The sequence below is a fragment of the Papilio polytes genome, unplaced genomic scaffold (genome assembly GCF_000836215.1).
Source record: "Papilio polytes unplaced genomic scaffold, Ppol_1.0 DF821400.1, whole genome shotgun sequence".
Classification (NCBI taxonomy): Eukaryota; Metazoa; Arthropoda; class Insecta; order Lepidoptera; family Papilionidae; genus Papilio; species Papilio polytes.
Genome location: NW_013527804.1, coordinates 5739694 through 5758621, shown reverse-complemented (window position 1 = coordinate 5758621; position 18928 = coordinate 5739694). Strand labels below are relative to the sequence as shown.

At 37.0% G+C, this 18928-nt stretch overlaps 1 protein-coding gene across 1 annotated transcript in view; it reads right to left on the bottom strand.

Annotated features, from left to right (window-relative positions):
* LOC106108732 (formin-like protein CG32138) overlaps positions 1–18928 on the bottom strand; it is a 57185-nt gene that overhangs the window by 9549 nt on the left and 28708 nt on the right. The window contains exons 2-11 of the mRNA XM_013289992.1: positions 7334–7504; positions 2909–2988; positions 2696–2835; positions 2060–2292; positions 1375–1623; positions 771–914; positions 543–659; positions 324–452; positions 127–238; positions 1–41 (exon numbers count right to left, since the gene is read on the bottom strand). Coding sequence (XP_013145446.1) covers positions 1–41; positions 127–238; positions 324–452; positions 543–659; positions 771–914; positions 1375–1623; positions 2060–2292; positions 2696–2835; positions 2909–2988; positions 7334–7504 — 1416 coding nt within the window. The remainder of the gene's footprint in view (positions 42–126; positions 239–323; positions 453–542; positions 660–770; positions 915–1374; positions 1624–2059; positions 2293–2695; positions 2836–2908; positions 2989–7333; positions 7505–18928) is intronic.

Genomic DNA, 18928 nt, shown 5'->3' with positions numbered 1-18928 from the left:
GTTCGTGGTGCCGTTGCAGAGCGCGTGCGATATCGCGCCCACTGTAAGAAGCAATGACAATTTTAAATAACAACGTGTGTAGAAAACAAACTATCTTTATTGTATGTTTTCTTATATTCTACTCACTGGAGGCGCCGCGCGGCAAGGACTTTGTGAGAGTCTCCAGCTCCTGGACCTTCGACTCCAGCATGGATTGCCTGTTGCGAGAGTCCTGCTGTGCTCGCCGCAGCGTCGATACCTGAGATATAACATTACACACATTTAATATATCAGTGAGTATAGGAACTATAAATTGTTGCAATATGTCTTCATAAATAAATTACCTCTTCGACGACTTGCCGCCGAGCCTCCGCCAACTGATCTCTTTCTTGTCGTACTTGTGCTAATTCTGCCTCCAGTGTCGCCAACTTTGCTATTGCATCTCTTTCCAGTGTTGCTAGCCTCTCGTGTGCCTGGAAATGTTCAAAAAAAGGTTCATAGATGGGGAATAAGGGTAGGAATACCTATCTATAGAGATAGTACATGTAAAAAATGTCACTTACATGTCCCAGCTCGTCTTCAAGTTCGTTGACCTTCTCCAGCGCCGCTGTCTTCGTCTCGCTGTCCTCCATCAGCGCCGCCACGTCGAAAACGTTGTCTAAGTACGCTGATATTTGTACCTAATAAACATAACACAAATAAAATACATCAATTTTGTCAAATTAAAAATGCCGTGGCGAAAAGTCTAAACTATTTAGTTTTTTTAGTTACGCCATCTATCGTCAACATGCCTGCAAGTCTTCACTCTCACAGAAGCGCAGGCGCTCGAGGTAGTCGTCCAGCTTGAGTGCTGTGAACTCGTACTGCAGATGCACGCGGAAGTTCATGTCTTCCACTGAGTGCACGATTATGTTCACGAACTGCATGCACGCCACCTACGATACAACGCATGGCTGTCATTAAAAACATCATTTCCCCTGCTTTATCCTACTCCCGTAGGATCGGCGCACCGGGTTTTTGTCCTGCAAAGAATTCTATCATCCGTCATCTCAGTCATCACTCCCTTTTTGATCATGTCACCTTTCACGCAATCCATCCATCTCTTTCTATGTCTATATACCGATGTACCCCTCCACATTCATAACTAACGTCCTTCTTGTTACTGACTGTCATTAAACTGTCCTGTACATAATTATAATTCATCAATAACATCTGTAATATGAAAATATTTGCTGGAAGTAGTACAAAAAATGTATTTGAAACAATTTAGTTACAATTGTCTTGTTAATATGTATGTTTGCACAAATGGATTAATTAAATGTTGATTTAACATGAGTCAAACGAAAAACAACAGACATTTTATAAGGTTTTTTGGAATGTAGCAGAATAACTTACCATAAACTCGATATGAAACGAATCATAATTCATGAAGTACTCCATGAGGGTATGGAAGCGGCGCGGCTCCCCGACAACCTCCTTGAAATTATCGAAAGCGCCCAGGATGATCTGGTGACCGCCTTTCACCAGACAGATGGCGGCGAGGAGTTCCAGCACCAGCGCTTTCGTGCGCAACGACTGGTGTACCATCGAGAGCGCTATACTGTTGATTGCCTCTCGGTGCTGGATCACCATGTTGAACCCATACTGTTCAACAATAATAATTATTGTGGGTATACTTCGAAGAAGGTTTAGCCTAGAGATAATAGATGTTCAGATGGACGCATTTTCCGCAAATTAAAATAAGGGACGTTGTTTTATTTCTAACACCACGGATGTCAATAATAGCAACTTTTAGGAGAGAGAAAAAACTGCATAATTCTGCAATGATATTGTTATAATATAAATTTACTGTATGTATATATTTTATTATTGTTCTATTTAAACGAATACGTATTTGTGATAGGCTGAAACGATACGTCTTCCGATTCCTTAACGAATGACATCAAAATGTCAAATAACAAAAATGAAACACGTGATGTTAGAACTTCAAGGACGACAAATGTGATGCAGACAATATCTATATTGTTAATGCATTCAAAGCAAGGCTTGTGTAGACATTTCTTTAGGCAGTCTTGCGTACCTTGTTGTTCATGATGGCGCGCATGCACATAATGCAGACGTGTATGTCGTCGGTGGAGGCGCCCATGTTGAGTCGCGCTGCGTGTCGCGTGCGGCGGCGCGCGGCGGCCGGGCTGGCGCGCTCCGACTCCCCGTCAGCCGAGCGCGCGCGCCGCACCCAAGTACCGCCCAGTCCACCGCCCAGAGCCCCGCCCACCTCTGTCGGACCGCTGCACTCCGATGTCGTTGTATTCACTGATCACATAGATACTCACTTTGCAGTCTTTTTTTATTAGAAGGTGGCAAACGAGCAAACGGCCACCTGAAACCTTCTATCTATCTATTCTATTTTCTGAATTACGCCTGTCTTCTACGCAGAACACCATCACCATTCCACGACCACACGGTCGTGGTATTTCATCGCGCGACCCGACCCATTCGTGTGAAGATATTAAAGCGGGCTCTACTACTGTACCTGCACATTGTCCACTAGATACTGTATTTATAAGCGGGCTGTGCATTTGCATGCACAGCGCGCTCATAGTAAGCAATGTGTCAAGTGTATAGGGTGTAAAGAGATCCTTCTACGTCCTCTCGATATCTAAAATTGTATATTGCATGTGTGAAGTCCTGAAGTTTGTATATCAATGTAGTATACCTTGATTGATACCGTCAGTAGACTGACTGCGGGCGAGCGCGACGCGCTGTTCGTGCCGCATCATGCTCAGCCTGAAGCTGAGGTAGTCGATCAGCACGTCCAGACCCTGGTTTTGCTCGTTCAGGAATTCACGCACCCATCTGATATTTGAAATATTTAGAATAACAACTGAAAACTACAAGTTTAGAATTATTTTGTAAAATAGTTACTCACTCTATGTGATTGGTCCGTAGTGATATCTCCAAGTCCCTGAGCACCTGAGTGGATGTTGAATCTCCGACCATTTTTCTTTTCTGAAATAAAAAAAACAACATAATTCATTAGATACAGGCCATTAAGAAAAAATCGTTAACAAAATAGTAATAAGGTTTGCTTTTTTTGCTATAAGGAATAAGTGTTATCGTCTGACTCCCGATTTCGTATTACGCTTTGGTTGATTATTTCACCATCTCACGCGATTTTACTTACGCTTTTGTCTGTTTTTTGATTGGCAGCGGTTTTGATTATACCGTCTGCGTTGAGAACACGATTTGGGTAAATCGTACTGTTTTTTAAAAAATGTAGCTATTACCAAGAACGCAATGGAGATTGGTAGATCATTACATTTTGCAAGGTGTAGTTTTAACGTAATAAGTAAGACAGGAAATTGGTCATAAGCAGGTGCAAGTATCAGTTGCAAATCTCGACAATAATTTAGTTAATTAATCACTACCAACTTACTGGGAACTAGAAGCGACTACAAACGATAAAATTAAAAATAAAACGTGTCTTGAATACAGTTAACGTCTTGTATGCAGCCAGTGTGTAGTGGCTATGAAAAATTATAGTACCAGATATGCAACTAACGTCATTATCTAGCGTTGCCTAGGTCATGCCGCTATTCAGTCGGTCGAGATTTCCCTAGCGTTTTGTCCTTATACGTTGTGTGGCATACCACGCCGTGCTTTCACGTTCACTACGCCCACCACGTATCAAACACGGCGCAAGTTACTAACTTCAGTGATAAGAAAACGCTTTTAGAAAGTAATTTTAAAATTTCTAGAACCATCTATAGTTCCATTACATCGTTATTCATCAGTCAAATACATCATTTTGTTAGTTAAAAAGAATTGTCGCTATTATAAAGCTCTACGTGCTTAGTTGTGACATTTAACTGAAAAGGTTCGAACTGTTTAGTTATAACTGTAATTAAAAACTATCGTAATAGAACAGACCATATGTTAATTAATTAATCGATTCTTTATTAAATTTTTTGTCAAATATCTGCTCTCTGTTAACTATGTACTACCTTATCCTATTCGACAATTTATCCTAAATCACTTATATAATATCGCTTATAGCTTCTCCTTGCGCTGCAGAACAAATTAAGCACAACACGTACTAAATATCTGAGTCAGAGGTAATTGATGCGCAGGCGCAGGGGATCGTTAGCTGACCTCTGGGCGCGCGCCGCACGTCGCGACCAATACGTGTAACTAACGATCTATATGGGTCATTGTCGGAGGTACAGTCGCGGAAATCCACAGTGCTTCACTTTAAAAATAATTGCCTTCTTTATTGCAATGAGACCAAATCCGTGGTGCAAACGAAAGGATAATAAAAATAAACTACTTGTTGTTCCGCGTCTCGTTTCAAAACTATAGCGTTTAAGGTGGAACACCGCCAGTTTTCCCGATTGTACATTAGAACAACTACTTGAATATAAGTTCAATTTAAAGTTTGTTTTGTATAGAAGACTGTTCCAATTTTTTTACGTAGATACAAAAGGTAAAGACTAGTAACAAAGCACACACCAGCCACCAATATTCCAGATTTTCCGTTTGTTTATGTTTGTCGCTTGTCAGACATCTACCTGACAGGTGAGGTGTAAACATTCTATCAATTGAAGTGTTAGACAACTAATTGGAGTGTTTTCGTAACTATTTCAGATCCAAACCCCTGTAGTCTCATCAGACGCTGAGCAATGAGCTGGGGTGAGTTACTTCCAGCCACTTGAGCCTAACCCCTGCCCTCGCCGCACAAAACATAAGCATTATCTTCAAGAGATCCGTCTGTAGGGTGCACACGAGTAGCATATAAAATTAATTGGTACACCTGTCTATACATCACTACTGAGAACTACAACCAAAGTGTACACCGTCTCCGAGAGATTACCTAATTCGCAATCATATTCCTTTTTAGGTATTTGACGTATTGTCTTTAGGATGGGAATACACTGGCAAACACCAGTAACAAGCAAGTGGTGATTTCAACCTAGCACGATAATCGTGATATCTAAGGGGACTCAAGTTGTGTTGTACACAAGACTCGTATCCAAGCTACTATTATATTACTAGCATGTGTATACCCGCCCTTAGTATAAGAACCAGGTAGGACCGCTGTCATACTCAATAGATCACACTCATGACGCAGCCCACGGTACGTCTCATGAATTAAGGTGACTCATTGAATGTGAGTAACGTCGTAATTAGTATACGACCAAATCGTTACTCACTATCGAATAAGATTGATCAACTCATCGTGTTAATCAAAAAGCTTGACCTTTCATATAATAGCAACTCATATAAGACAATAGTAAACCAACGAGTAGATGACATGATCGTTGCCAGAAACAAAACACACTCGTCATCAGTTTTCTAGTTGTGATCCAGTGTAACATTAAGTACATGTTTTTTTTTTCTTCTACTATTTTGTAAAACTGCGTGTTGTGTTTTTAGGAATCATTAAAAACCGGCGCTTCGGTGTACACCGAGCACATGCCGAATAAATCGCTTTTCATTTTTTTTAATAAACTGATTTCTTTCTTTCTTTCTCTCTCTCTCTCTCTCTCTCTCTCTCTCTCTCTCTCTCTTTCTTTCTTGCAGTATATTAACTCAACAGACTTTAATACTAAGTCAACAGTTTCTAATACTACCTCAACAGGCTCTATTACTAACTCAACAGTACAATAACAGACATCAATGTGCCTAATGTACAGTACTCGCGCGCCATGTAAATCGACAAGGCGCCGTGAACGCCGTCATCTTATTGCACATTGTGTGAAACGAGTCGTTCGCAACCGTCTGCATACTAGTCATTGCACGCGGCTGCACTTGTTATCTACCAAATTAGTTATTCTATTACATATTGAACCTACTGAGGAGCCCTAGTAGTTCCGGTTTGTCTTTACAAGAACTGTAAAATACAAACGATAATTATAAAACAATTTAAGAGACACAACCAGACAAACTACACAAATAGGTGTATACGCAGTGTAGGCAGTATCATGTTGATCTATCGACCATTGTTCGGATAGCGGTACTGCACGTTATGGTGGGCTAGCAATACCCACCCTGAGTTTTAATAGCCTTTACACATATATCTGGTAAGGATTGTAGGTGTTAAAGTTTACGGATTTAACAAAATCGCGACATTATTTCGACATGTACGTGTAGGCATTGCTTAGTTTTGTTTCGCAAAACACTGTGGGCTGTCAATTGCTAAATATTCACAACTTCGTACCTGCGAGTGTTATCTTGAATTAGAATGTATTACAGTTATTGTGCGGTTCTAACGCGGGCTAGTTGCATTACTTGACATGTTTATGTTCAGTAACAAAGCAGGGCTGTCGTCTATTTACCTGAATGTATCCAATTAAATCAACAGATATAGAAAATGTATACTCTATAGTGTTATCGACCTCATTTCCGGTGTACGAAAAATGCATGGGTATTGGCGAAAAAACAATGGATACGGTTGTTGTATTGACTTTTATTATAAAAGTGCGATATATTTGCATATCTGAGTATAGTGGCAACACCGCTCTTTCTGACGGTTCTTTTGTATATCATTATAAAAATTGTCCAGTCCAGTGGGCACAGTACAGTTTGTAGTCAAAGTATTTGCCGTAGTAGCGGTAGATTACAGTAGTGCAGTAATGGAATTAAATTAGCCCCCCAGTTTACAATATACAACTAAGACTGCATTTCAATCTAGAAGGCTTCAGAGGCACTTTAAGCGAATTAACTTGAGTGTATTTATTGAGGCATATGGTCGTATAATTATCATACACAGGTAGGGGCGAGTGAAGTAATCCGATATGTTCAGTGAGCCAGCCACAGACAGTAACCGCGCTCCCACGGCAACGTGGTGGCCGATGGACTCCGCGAATGTGCATTTGTACGATTACATACGCCTCATCAAGTTCACGTAGTAAATAGGACTTGTAGTCTTTACGATAAGTACTGATTATAGTATAAATACGAAAGTTTAGATGAATGGATGTTTGTTAGAGTTGTAGCCTATCTGCTGAACGTATCTCGATGAAATTTGACATAAATGTAGAGAATAGTCTGGATGAACACATAATCTACTCAGTCTTTTTTTAAATTCCACGCGGAAAAAGTCGCGGGCTAAAGCTAGTTATGAATAAAGATTCAACTGCTGTAGGAAGTTATATGATATTGCATTCATTAAAGCTATAAATGGGCTTTAGACTAAGAAATACCCGCATGTTCACATGCATTAGATCAGGATACAAGCTGAGGAAACCCTTTCTTATGTTAAATCGCCACTAAGGGATCTTTGGCGATTCTGAGTACGATAGCAACTACTTTTGAGTCTAATTCTATTTATAACGAAGTATTTCTTCTCTCTTACTCTGTGACTCCGTGATGCTTTGGGGTCGAGGTAGGTGCGAAGTTTATTAAGGTAGTGCGCTGGTGAATCCTTGGCTTGCACCATGTCTTGGTCGCAGATGATTTCCCATTTCTTCTCCAGGTCATAATTGCGTAGGAGCTTTGCTTTATCCGGAGGTAGATCCATAGACGCCTGAAAAAGAAAAAAGTTATAAGAAAAAAATACTCCTGATTTTTATTTTTTACTAGCTGTTCCCGTGCGACTTCATCCGCATAGAATTATGAAAATTTTATTTTATTGTTTACATTTGTCAAATTATCAATTGCAAATGTCATAATGACATAACATGATGACCAACCATGGCAACCTTGCTTCCTTGATGTTGGCAGCAACTTATGGTCTCTTTCCCACATTAGGGTTTTTATCCAAAATATTTACTCCCTTAGTTTAATGGCGTTAAAACATATAGCCTAAAGCTTGAGGTAAGTGTAGGGCTTTTTATTAAAAAAAGAATTATTTAAAAATATGCTGTAATTGCTGACATCTTAGGCAGCAAAGAAGTGTGTGTTTACGCTTTATTATAATAGTTAGATTTATTGAGATAAACCAACAGGACAAAATTATAACACATATACATTTTCACACAATACAGTAAGTAACATGCAGATAATTTGTCGTAATTGTAGTTTATAATATAATAGAAGAATAACAACAGTATAACAGATAGTTCTTATCTATTTTTATTGAACCCAAAACGTAACATTTAAATTAAATTTAAGCGATAACCTCTCGTAGAAATATTTTTTTAATTCATCAAGTTGGCGCAATGTTGTAAGTAAGCCTAGTGTCAGTTTGTCGATTCTGATAACATTAATAAATCATACTATGACGTTGTTTTGAGCGTGAGTGCATTGTGAAACTGCATCGTAATATTATCTGTCCGATGAATTAATGATTTACAATTCTAAGACAAAATATACCGTTTCTAACTTAGCATATTGAAATATCGCATATAATGTACAGCTTCCAAACGTAATCATAATATTTATGTTCTATCTATCTACCATATTCTATTCTATCTAAATTATAAATGCGAAAGTTTAGATGGATGGATATTTGTTAAAGTTTGTAGCCTAAACGGCTGAACGGATTTCGATGAAATTTTGGTACAGATGTAGAAAATAGTTTTAAAGAACATATGGGCGACTCACTTTTGATATTTTTTAATTCCACGCGGACGGAGTCAATGGCGAAAGCTAATATTTATTATAATCATAATTATCTAGATTATTTCTATAGTTTACTGCGACCAGATAGAAACCATACCATACAACTGTGCCTTAAAAAACAACATTATGTCGAGTTTGACAGAATGAGAACGTTGGCGTAAGTTTTTATGAGATATCTTTGCCAATTTTTTTAATTTACATCATAGATACATTGGAACTACTCTCCTATCAATCTTGTCTAATAAATCATAATCCCACACATGAAAATCAACGTGGGTTTTTCAAGACAAAACTTACTCAAATTAGCTTTAGTTGTGTACAACTAATCAACTTGCTTGTATCATGTTGTTTTGTTGTTCTATGTAGCAAACTAACGCGCATATCAGGAGGATCAGCAGTGAACCAGTTCCAGGGAGAGGTCGCCACACGCCTCGGCCGCGTCGCTAACGGGACACCAATCCGACGCACATAGGGTTACCAAGTTCCTTTATCATACGCGCGGATACGCACCTTACTTACATATTGTTATTATCTATATTAATATTACAATTTGCCCGCGACTTCTTCTGCGTGGAGCTAAAAAAAAACAAATGTAAGTAACCTATATGTTCTTCCAGACAATCCTCTACATCTATACCAAATTTCAACTAAGTCCGTTAAGCCGTTTAGGCTAAAAACTCTAACAAACATCCATCCATCTAAACTTTCGCATTTATAATATTAGTATGAAGCATGATAAAGAGGAAAGATTTGTATTTTAATATGTATTGAAATAACTCGAAAACTACTGGGCCGATTGCAACAAATATTTCACTATTAATAAGATACGTTATCTGTAAGTAACACAGTATAAGTTTTACTGTTTTTTAAATTCCACATGGACAAAGTCGGGAGCAACAGCTAGTTTATAATACAGACTTTATTTAGAATTCGTTGCAATAACTTACAGATAGTTTCCACAGAGGTAAGATGTGAAAAATAATTGGTAGTTGATAGTTCTAGAATTAAAAATACATACAAACAGATATTTCTATACTATAAGTATGACATAATGTGGAGAAGCTGCACTCTCCTTGAGGCATTGTCCTGTGAGCTGGCATCCGTCCAAAGGACGTAACGAGGCCGATAGTGTATCCTTTTAAAACGATTGCCTTCTCATATTATATAAATACATAGTTTTATTATAAACATTAGCTTTTTTTATGTTAATAAATGCAATGGGAATGCGCTTTATATATTGACTGTAATAAATGTAAGAAATCAACCTTACTAATATTATAAATGCGAGAGTTTAGATGGACGGATAGATGTTTGTTAGAGTTAGTAGCCTAGACTGCTGAACGGATTTCGATATTTGGCATAGATGTGGAGGATAGTCCGGAAGAACAACAGGACTACTCACTATTTTTTCACGCGAACCGAATCGTGGGCGAAAGCTGTTTTGTTATATACTAACATATAGATTCAATTATTAAAATTATCTCAAATAAGTATAATTACAACAAAAAAACCAATCAAAAGACCGCACACTATGTATGAATAACTAGTTTGAACTTATAATATAAGTTAATTGCATTTATGGTATAAACGCTCAATAAAAAACATAACATATAGATAAGTGCTATCAAATTAGCTGACGGTTCGATAATTACAGACGATAGAGAGGCGATAATTAATTGCTTATAATAGGTAGCGATATTAATTCGTAAACAAAATGTATGCCAAGGTGTTGATAGACTGTAGTCGGTATTAACTAGGCAATAAATGCGATATTGGTAGAGCAAGCGAGGTTAGAAGTCGAAAATAGTAAGTGGCGCATTAACATAGATGAGCGGTGATCGGCCGATCAATTATGAAGCGGCCGGTGCTATCCCACGCGTTCGGATGTTGTGGGTGCAAGTTATAAACTACGGGCGGATATACACCAACTGCTGGAAATATTCGATACCGCCTACAAACTACTGACTTCCAAGGTGTAAACTAGTGATTGTTGTCAGCGACTGCTTCAAGCTGTTCGTGTATGCGTCTTAAGATTTATTTAAAAATAACAAATATGCAAACGTTTTGATTACGGTTATGACAATGTACGGCTAAATAAAAAAAAAACCTACATAAAACTATAAAAATAAAGATTTGTTGATCTTGCATAAGTTGATTACTTGCACCGTACATGCGTTATGTAAAAATCGGTGCAAGTTGGAGGTGAATGACCCGCAGGTACACTAACTGCAAACATTGAATTGGGCGTTCACGTATTGCTACACGACTGCACACTTAGATCGTGCGTACACCTTTGATTAAACTATCGCACAACTGTTGTGCGAGACTAAATAATTGTGTGATAGTTTAGTCTTAGCAAACGTTTGAGACACAGCCAAATACAAGTATTTAAAACATCGTCCACTTTAAGATGGTAATTATTCTTGGAAGTTAAACATAACTATGAGATAAAATACATATTAACAGACATAAAGTAAATTATTTAGTTTACTATCATCATTACTACTAAGTGTGTCAACGGATCTATAAATCTCGAGTTTGTTGCGGATGTCCAGGGCAACGGTAGCCGCATATCAGCTACAAATACCATAGAAAGATTTATAGTATTACATTCCATTAATTATGTTACCATCAGTTGAACTAGTCACCTTATCTTTGGTTAAGAATGTAAAAAGCGTATACCATGATATTCAAACCGTAAAAAGAGCACAAAAGTAATATAGGGGTTATAAATCATACTAATATTATAAATGCGAAAGTTTAGATGGATGTTTGTTTGTTAGAGTTTGTAGCCTAAACTACTGAATGGATCTTGATGAAATTTGGTATAGATGTGGAGGATAGTCTGGAAACACATAGGCGACCCCGTTATGTTTTTTAAAATTCCACGCGGACGGAATCGCGGGAGAAAGTTAGTCTATACTAATATTATGAAGAGGAAATACTTGATTGTTTATTAGCATTGTATATGCTTCGAGACTAACGAACCGATTTGAATATAACTTTGCCTATTCAGCAACGGGATGGGTATGGACATGAAAAAAAGAGTTGTGAGACGTAATATCTTTGACACCCTGAGACGCTGGGGTGTATCGCTAGTTCGATAAAATCACTTAGACAGAAGCTACTTGTAGAACCGAAGACTCGCTTTCCGTTTACGCATCGCTACAGTTCTCAGTATTTCTGATATACAGCTATGTAACAAACGGACAGACCAACGACCTATGTTCTATCCTATTCATGTATCGATAACCTAATTTTATGAATGAATGTGTATTCACATCTTTACGCTAAACAAATTAACACGTGTGAACATTTTTACTTCCTCTCCACATGTGTTTAAAAATATTCACACATGAAAAATATAAGTTAACTAGCTTTCGCCCGCGACTCCGTTCGTGTGGGATTAAAAGAAACAAAAGTAAGTAGCCTATGTGTTTTTCCAGACTTACCTCTACATCTGTAGTAATTTTCACCGAAATCCGTTCAGCAGTTTAGGCTACAAACTCTAACAATCATTCATACACCCATCTAAACTTCCGCATTTATAATATTAGATAGTTAGATTACATTTGTTTTAACTTAAAAACAAAAAAAAATTATTTCGTAAAATTGTTTATGTACACAAAAATCAATTTAAGACACACTGTTTTATTTTACGCGTAATAGTCAAATGCTATAGGAAATAAACATTTCTACCTATTTCATGTTTTACGCAATCGAATCGTAATCATTCACTTAGGACAAAGTTCATTTTTACTAACCTTTTAGAACATAAACGGTTTGTTTGACTACAAGAGTCACGGTTACGTTTGATAAGACGTTCATAGTATGAAATATGAAAAACAAGCTATAAAATCTTAATAAATGTAACTCATAATTCAAACTTCATGCAGTTTTTTCTATTACTTTCATTAGCCTAATATTGCAGTTAAGATCTTGGCGGATTTTTTGCCCAAAATCGCTGCGCAGAACACAATTTTAGATATACCAAGGCGGAAGAGGGCACTGGGCACTGGCGCCTATAGCCATCTAGATATCTGAATAGAACCGTACTTTGTATAGGAAGTCCTGTCTATCCATTTGCTAGTAATAGAAACTTTGTCTCCTCTATTCGGATGATTTATTAGTAATACACAATAGTTAACTATCCGACATACAGCCAATTAGAAAGTGGCGCAGCTAATTATTCACGGAATGTCACCTCGTAACTCATAACGGTCGCGAAACTCTCCCGGTCAATTTGGACCACAAAATGTAGTCACTCTTCATACTGTTAAAGAAACTACGGACTGGGGAAATTAAATATATCTATACTAATATTATAAAGAGGAAAGATTTGTGTTTTTGTATGTATTGAAATAACTTAAAAACTAGGCTTATTTCAAACATTCTTTCACCATTAAAAAGCTACGTTATCACTGAGTTACAGAAGCTCTATTTTTTTAATTTCACGGGGGCGAAGTCGCGAGCAATAGCTTGTTTTAGATATCACGAATCCAAGCTATTAGTAGTAGTAAACCTGAATGCCTAGGCAATGACAAGAATGATACTGGCCAAGAATGCGACAGTTCTTACAACTTGAAAAAGTTAAAGTATTGTGTGTTTTACCATAAGACGATTGGTCTAACGGCAAACATCCAAAGTGTCGGTCAAGCCTTATCATCATCATCATCTCCCCTGCCTTATTCTACTCCGGTAGGTCGGCGCACCGGGTTTTCGTCCTCCAAAGCACTCTATCATCCGTCATCTCAGTCATCACTATGTGTAAGTTAAGACAAATTATCGAAGACATCAAACACAAATGTGTACATTTAACATTAACTGATTTTTCGCGTCTTTTCTATATGTTAAAAATCATAAACCAAACATAACCCTAACATTTGTATATGAAAATATGAGGTAAAGAAAAGGTCTTAGTGTAACCCTCCAAACTTTCTCCCCATGCATGGCTAATAGAGTGGAACAATGCGAGATGATGGTGACCACGATATAGGGGTCACCGGTGACCCCGAGCCTTTCTTCGCGCCGCCTCCAGCCACATCGTGACACCGCGGGGGTCACGATTGGTGAACCCACTGAATACATTACAGTACATTATAATTATACGAGATTTACGAGCTTGTTATAAAACATCTTTAAAAACAACATTTATAAGGTCAATGACTTAACAGAATACACAAAAACAAGTTAAATAATGCCGTAAAAACCAATAATACCTAAGTCCATTTATAAAAACACCTTTTCATGTTTAAAACTGTAAATAATAAAAAATAATCTAAAAACAGCGACACGACCGACGCCTTTCAGCCGGGATGTAATTGGATGATACTTTCAAACTGAACAATTTATTTTGAAGCAGGATTTTGCTGTCAGACGTTGAGTGGGTTTAAAACTATGACTGCTCTTACCTCTGATGGCTTCTATATGAAAAAAAGAAAATTTATGAACCATAAAAATAAAGCGAACGACTTTAAATATTAACAGTAGTTTTAAGCACGTTTTGCATCGTTTCTGGTTTAACTATTACCGTAACTAAATGTTTGAGATATAATTCCTATAATCAAAAAAAATCTTCCGCGACACATGGTCAATAAAAAACGTCTATGCAAATGCCCATGTTTATAATTAAAGCAAACTAACAAAACTCGTATCAATAAATAAATTCTAATCGTTTAACCTCTAACGGTTGCCCGCGGCCTCATGTCGATATAAGATTTATTATACTGCTTGTTTATTGTAATTTTTTTAATAAAAATCGGTCAATTCTATTTATATTTTACTTTGAAATTAAAAAGATAGGACTAGTTATTAATAGCTAGACTCGAAGTATAAAGAAAATACCAACGGAATACATGAAAAATAAAAAAAAACAAATAAGCCAGATACAGAAGCACAATTCTGTCAGTTTTAAAAACTCGATTTGCTCAGGTAAAAATTCGTTTGAAGGCACAATTTTAACTGTCAGTTGAACTAAACTGTTCTCAGTTTTGGCTACAAATGTTAATTAACGGAACAGTTCGACTATCTTAATAATATTATAAATGTGAAAGTTTTGATAGATGAATGGATGGATGGATGTTTGTTAGAGTTTGTAGCCTAAACCGCTGAACGGATCTCGATGAAATTTGGCATAGATGTAGAGTACATTCTGGAAGAACACATAGGCTACTTAGTTTTTTTTTTAATCCCACGTGGACGAAGTCGCGGGCGAAAGCTAGTTTAGTTATAAATTATCAGAACTAAGCGTGTAGGTGACAATTACACATCTTTCAGATCTATACTGCGACTTTTATTACACGATATCTAGAAAAATGTGTTCATCTTTTTAAATTTGCTTAAAGAAATTGAGACAACAATACCTTTGGGTCTTACTAAAGCCGTTGAGGTGGTCCAAGTTTGGTTTTCAGTAATAAGTACGAAACCAAGTTATGTAGTAAAAGTACTTTACTTAAAACTACAACTATTTATAGACGACTTGAGAAGAGGACGCTGTTCTTATAATTGTCAGTTTTCTATTTACAGTACTTAATTGAGTAATCTTTATGTACATTCTAGTTTTTTCAAGACTTTTATTATGAATCCAATTCAAGTGTTATTTAGATTTTCCTATATTAAATTAAAAGATATACCAAGGAACTTAAGAATGGATTATTCAAAACAACATACAATTATTCCAACAGCTATCGAGTTACTCGGGGAACGTTTTACATCGATACGGCCCATTTGCCTCATGAATACTTCATTACGAAATAACTCACTTCCTAAGTAATTGGTTATGCTAACATTTTTGTATAATCACTAGTCTTTATGTGACCAGAACGCATTAACGTCTCTGAGTGCAGCAGACTTAGGGAATATCCAATTTACGTAGCCCGTAATGCAATTTTAGCAATATGATATGCAGAGATTTAACGTAGTCATGAAAAGAGTAATTCGTTTTCACCATTATTTAATAGCTTCTCTGCAAAATCGTAAACGTTGCGTGCGTAGGGCTGTCACTTCTTCAAGTTTGAGGTGACTTCGGATCACTATGAAAAATGACTGAGAATCAAGTCACTGGTTGACAAATAAGTCCTTACTGACAAGTAATAGTTTTATATCAAAGGGTTAACAAGTCACTGTCCTCTTTCACTGTGTTTTGGTCAACATTTATTAAAAGTTGGCAACCCTATACATGTGGTCTGAGTGAGGTCCACGGTGTTCACTTCCTAATACGTTGGTTTACGACGTCGCTGAAGACTTTACGATGTGCGCACCGCATCGCCGGAGATCGAATGACTTCGGACGATCGGTGAACGACTGTGCAGCGACCTCACACAGCGAAACGATGTGACTCTAGTGAACGAATGATTATTCCAGTGATTGGCTCATTATTGACTTGAGAGTAGTTTTCCTATCATACCAGCTGACAATTTAAATAGAAATGTACAGTAGATTTCATACATCTTGGCGGCTTTTTCGCGTTTGTCACAGGACATTTTAGGTCTAGAATAGTGGGTAGGTGGTGTTCAACATATTTGAAAGGAACTATACCTATCTTTCTATACTGGATAATAAGTACTTTTAGAAGTAAAAAAAGTTATTCTACGTACAAAAGATTGAGATGTTTAGTTACGTACAGCACGCGTTGTAAACTCTACTACGATCGTAATGTTGGCAATAAACGTAATATTTGTTATATAAACATTATGAAAAGATGTAAATATTTTTCATTTGCGCAGACATAATTGGTTAATGTTTACTAAACGCGTATAAACAAGACTCATGCTATAAAATACAGAATTAGAGGCGCCGTAAAAATTACAAGCGCTGAGCCGGCGGGCTCGTGCCCATTGACTCACGGCTGGCGATTTATTTTTAGTGTCGAATGAATGGAGTCCGTATGGACTCCATTAATAGTTTTGTCGAACCGTGAACTTGCTTGAAATACGAAAAGGTAGGACTGACAGACGAAAATTGCCTTTTACTTTTAAAACACGAACAAGGGTTGAACTAAACATAAAAGCGATGTATATTTAAAGAAACCATAGAAAAGAAAGCGAAATAACGAACGTACTTTATTTGCAAACTAGTTGTTGCTTGCGTCGTCGTCCGCTCGGAAATATATAAATAAATTTATAATAAATATAGCCTATGTTACTCAGTGATGACGTAGCTACTTATTGTTGAAAAATTATTGAAATCGGCCCAGTATTTTTTATATAAATACTTACAAAAACACAAATCTTTCCGCTTCATAATATTAGTATAGATACAATTATATGGTGACAAATAAAAACCACAGACAACACATGTTCATCCCGCAATTAAATCACAAACATACATACATTTCTAAGCGTAGGCATCAATCAAACTGACTGACTGTCCAGTATCCTTCCATTTTATATGTTAACATTGATTTATACCAAGCTCGCGAGGAATACAGATAATATATCTTATGTGACGGCAGCTAACGGTCACGGATTTGAATTCCATGCAGCTTGTTAAAAGTATTAGACAACTTATTTAATTGATACTGTCGCTTTTAACTCAGAGCAATACTTCTCGTCAAGATTTAGGTTGCGCGCCAATCTATCCATACTTCTAGTGACATTGACAACTGTCAGCTAGGGACGTGACGTTTATGCCGATAATCTAGACTTGCGCCAATTCTACAGCACGGTACAAATTTTGTTCCTAACAAAAGCGAATATTTTTAATAGAAATATAAGTAGATTTATGTTAAAATCCTAATATTTCTTTTAACCATTCCAACTAAGCTCTAGGCTTGCGCTAGGATATGGTTTACGACATCGAATAGCGGGTTGCAAACCCTCCACCGCAAGATCTGTAGTCCGTACCCCTATTTAAGCCCACTAGGCTATTGACGCTTTTTTATGCATATTATTATCATAATACAAATTTTCAAATACGTTTAGTCGACATCAAATTATAAAATGTCGCACAAGTATCCAAACATTTTAACGCATAATGTTGGTATGAGAAATAGGGGTTCAGCCAATCCCTTACTAAATTATTCCGTCTCATGGGGAATTTTACTATTTACAAAATTAATGACAAAGTAACTATATTTAGGTATTATAATAAAATCGTTAAATTTTAGTTATGTTCATAAAATTTATTACTACTCCTCTCTACTATGTAATTCATCGCTATTGGGTAAATTAAAATCAACCTTGAGGTTAAGCAATTGAGTTTATTTTCGTTACACGCATCGAACATCTATTTCGGGTATGGTTCAAAATAAACGCACTTCCGATCCGACACTGACTTGAGTGTGATCTCGGATATTTTTAATATAAACTAAGCCAATAACTCGTACATTAAATTAAAAAATAGCCATAAATATACATTGTCTATTCTTTTATTTGTATTGCAACAATCTTGGAATCCCGATTAACTAGAAGAAATGTAAGGCGGAGTTCAATAACTAATGAAAATTTGTGAACAATTGAAAATCTAAAAAATTATTGAAGTACTGCAGTTAACATTCGCCATCCTTATCATATTATATGTGTGCAAAAGAGATATCCTTCTATAGACGTATGAAATCGAACCCTACTTCGATGACACCACATTGCAATGATTCACAAGTCAACAACGATGTAAGAGAACGCGCACGGAATGACAACAACGTATGGTGGCATCGTCAGACGACACCGCAATGTCACGTGCTAAGGTTGACAACTTATGACACCTTTTGTAAAACAACTGTCACGTCATATGCATGTTAAGTTCGCTAATTATTAACTAACTTTGTTTATATGTTTGTTTAATTATCAACGATATTGTTATTAAAAAATTGAGTACTAAACATTTTATTATTGCATATTTATAGTAGTTTCGTCTATTTGAAGTCTAAGCGACATACAAATAAATGGGTCATATGACCTAAGTAACAAATAAAATATGTGCAAATATTAACTCATACATGATCAAGAAGGGAGTGATGGCTGAGATGACGGATGATAGAGTGCTTTGGGACGAAAACCCGGTGCGCCCACCCTAAGGGAGTAGGATAAGGCAGGGGAGATGATGATATTGCGCGAGTGTTCCCGTGACCCAGCCAGTGGCGGACAAGAGGAACACCGCTGGGTTTTTAGTGGGTATTCCGGCCACGTCTGTTCTTTTTGGCCGGCGAGTCCCACATACCCCCCCTGGTAACGGGGGGGATGCGTAAATGCATTTTCCCAACGAGAAAAAAAAAAGGGGAGATGATGATGATGATTAAAACATAACTCAATAACAATAAATAAATATACATATAATAACCAAAAGCTATAACAAGTATATACTTTTAACCACATAGGCGCTTATCACTTCGCTTATCAGCAATGGCCGTGAACTACGTGATAACACCACTTGGGCGGTTAACTGTATTTAA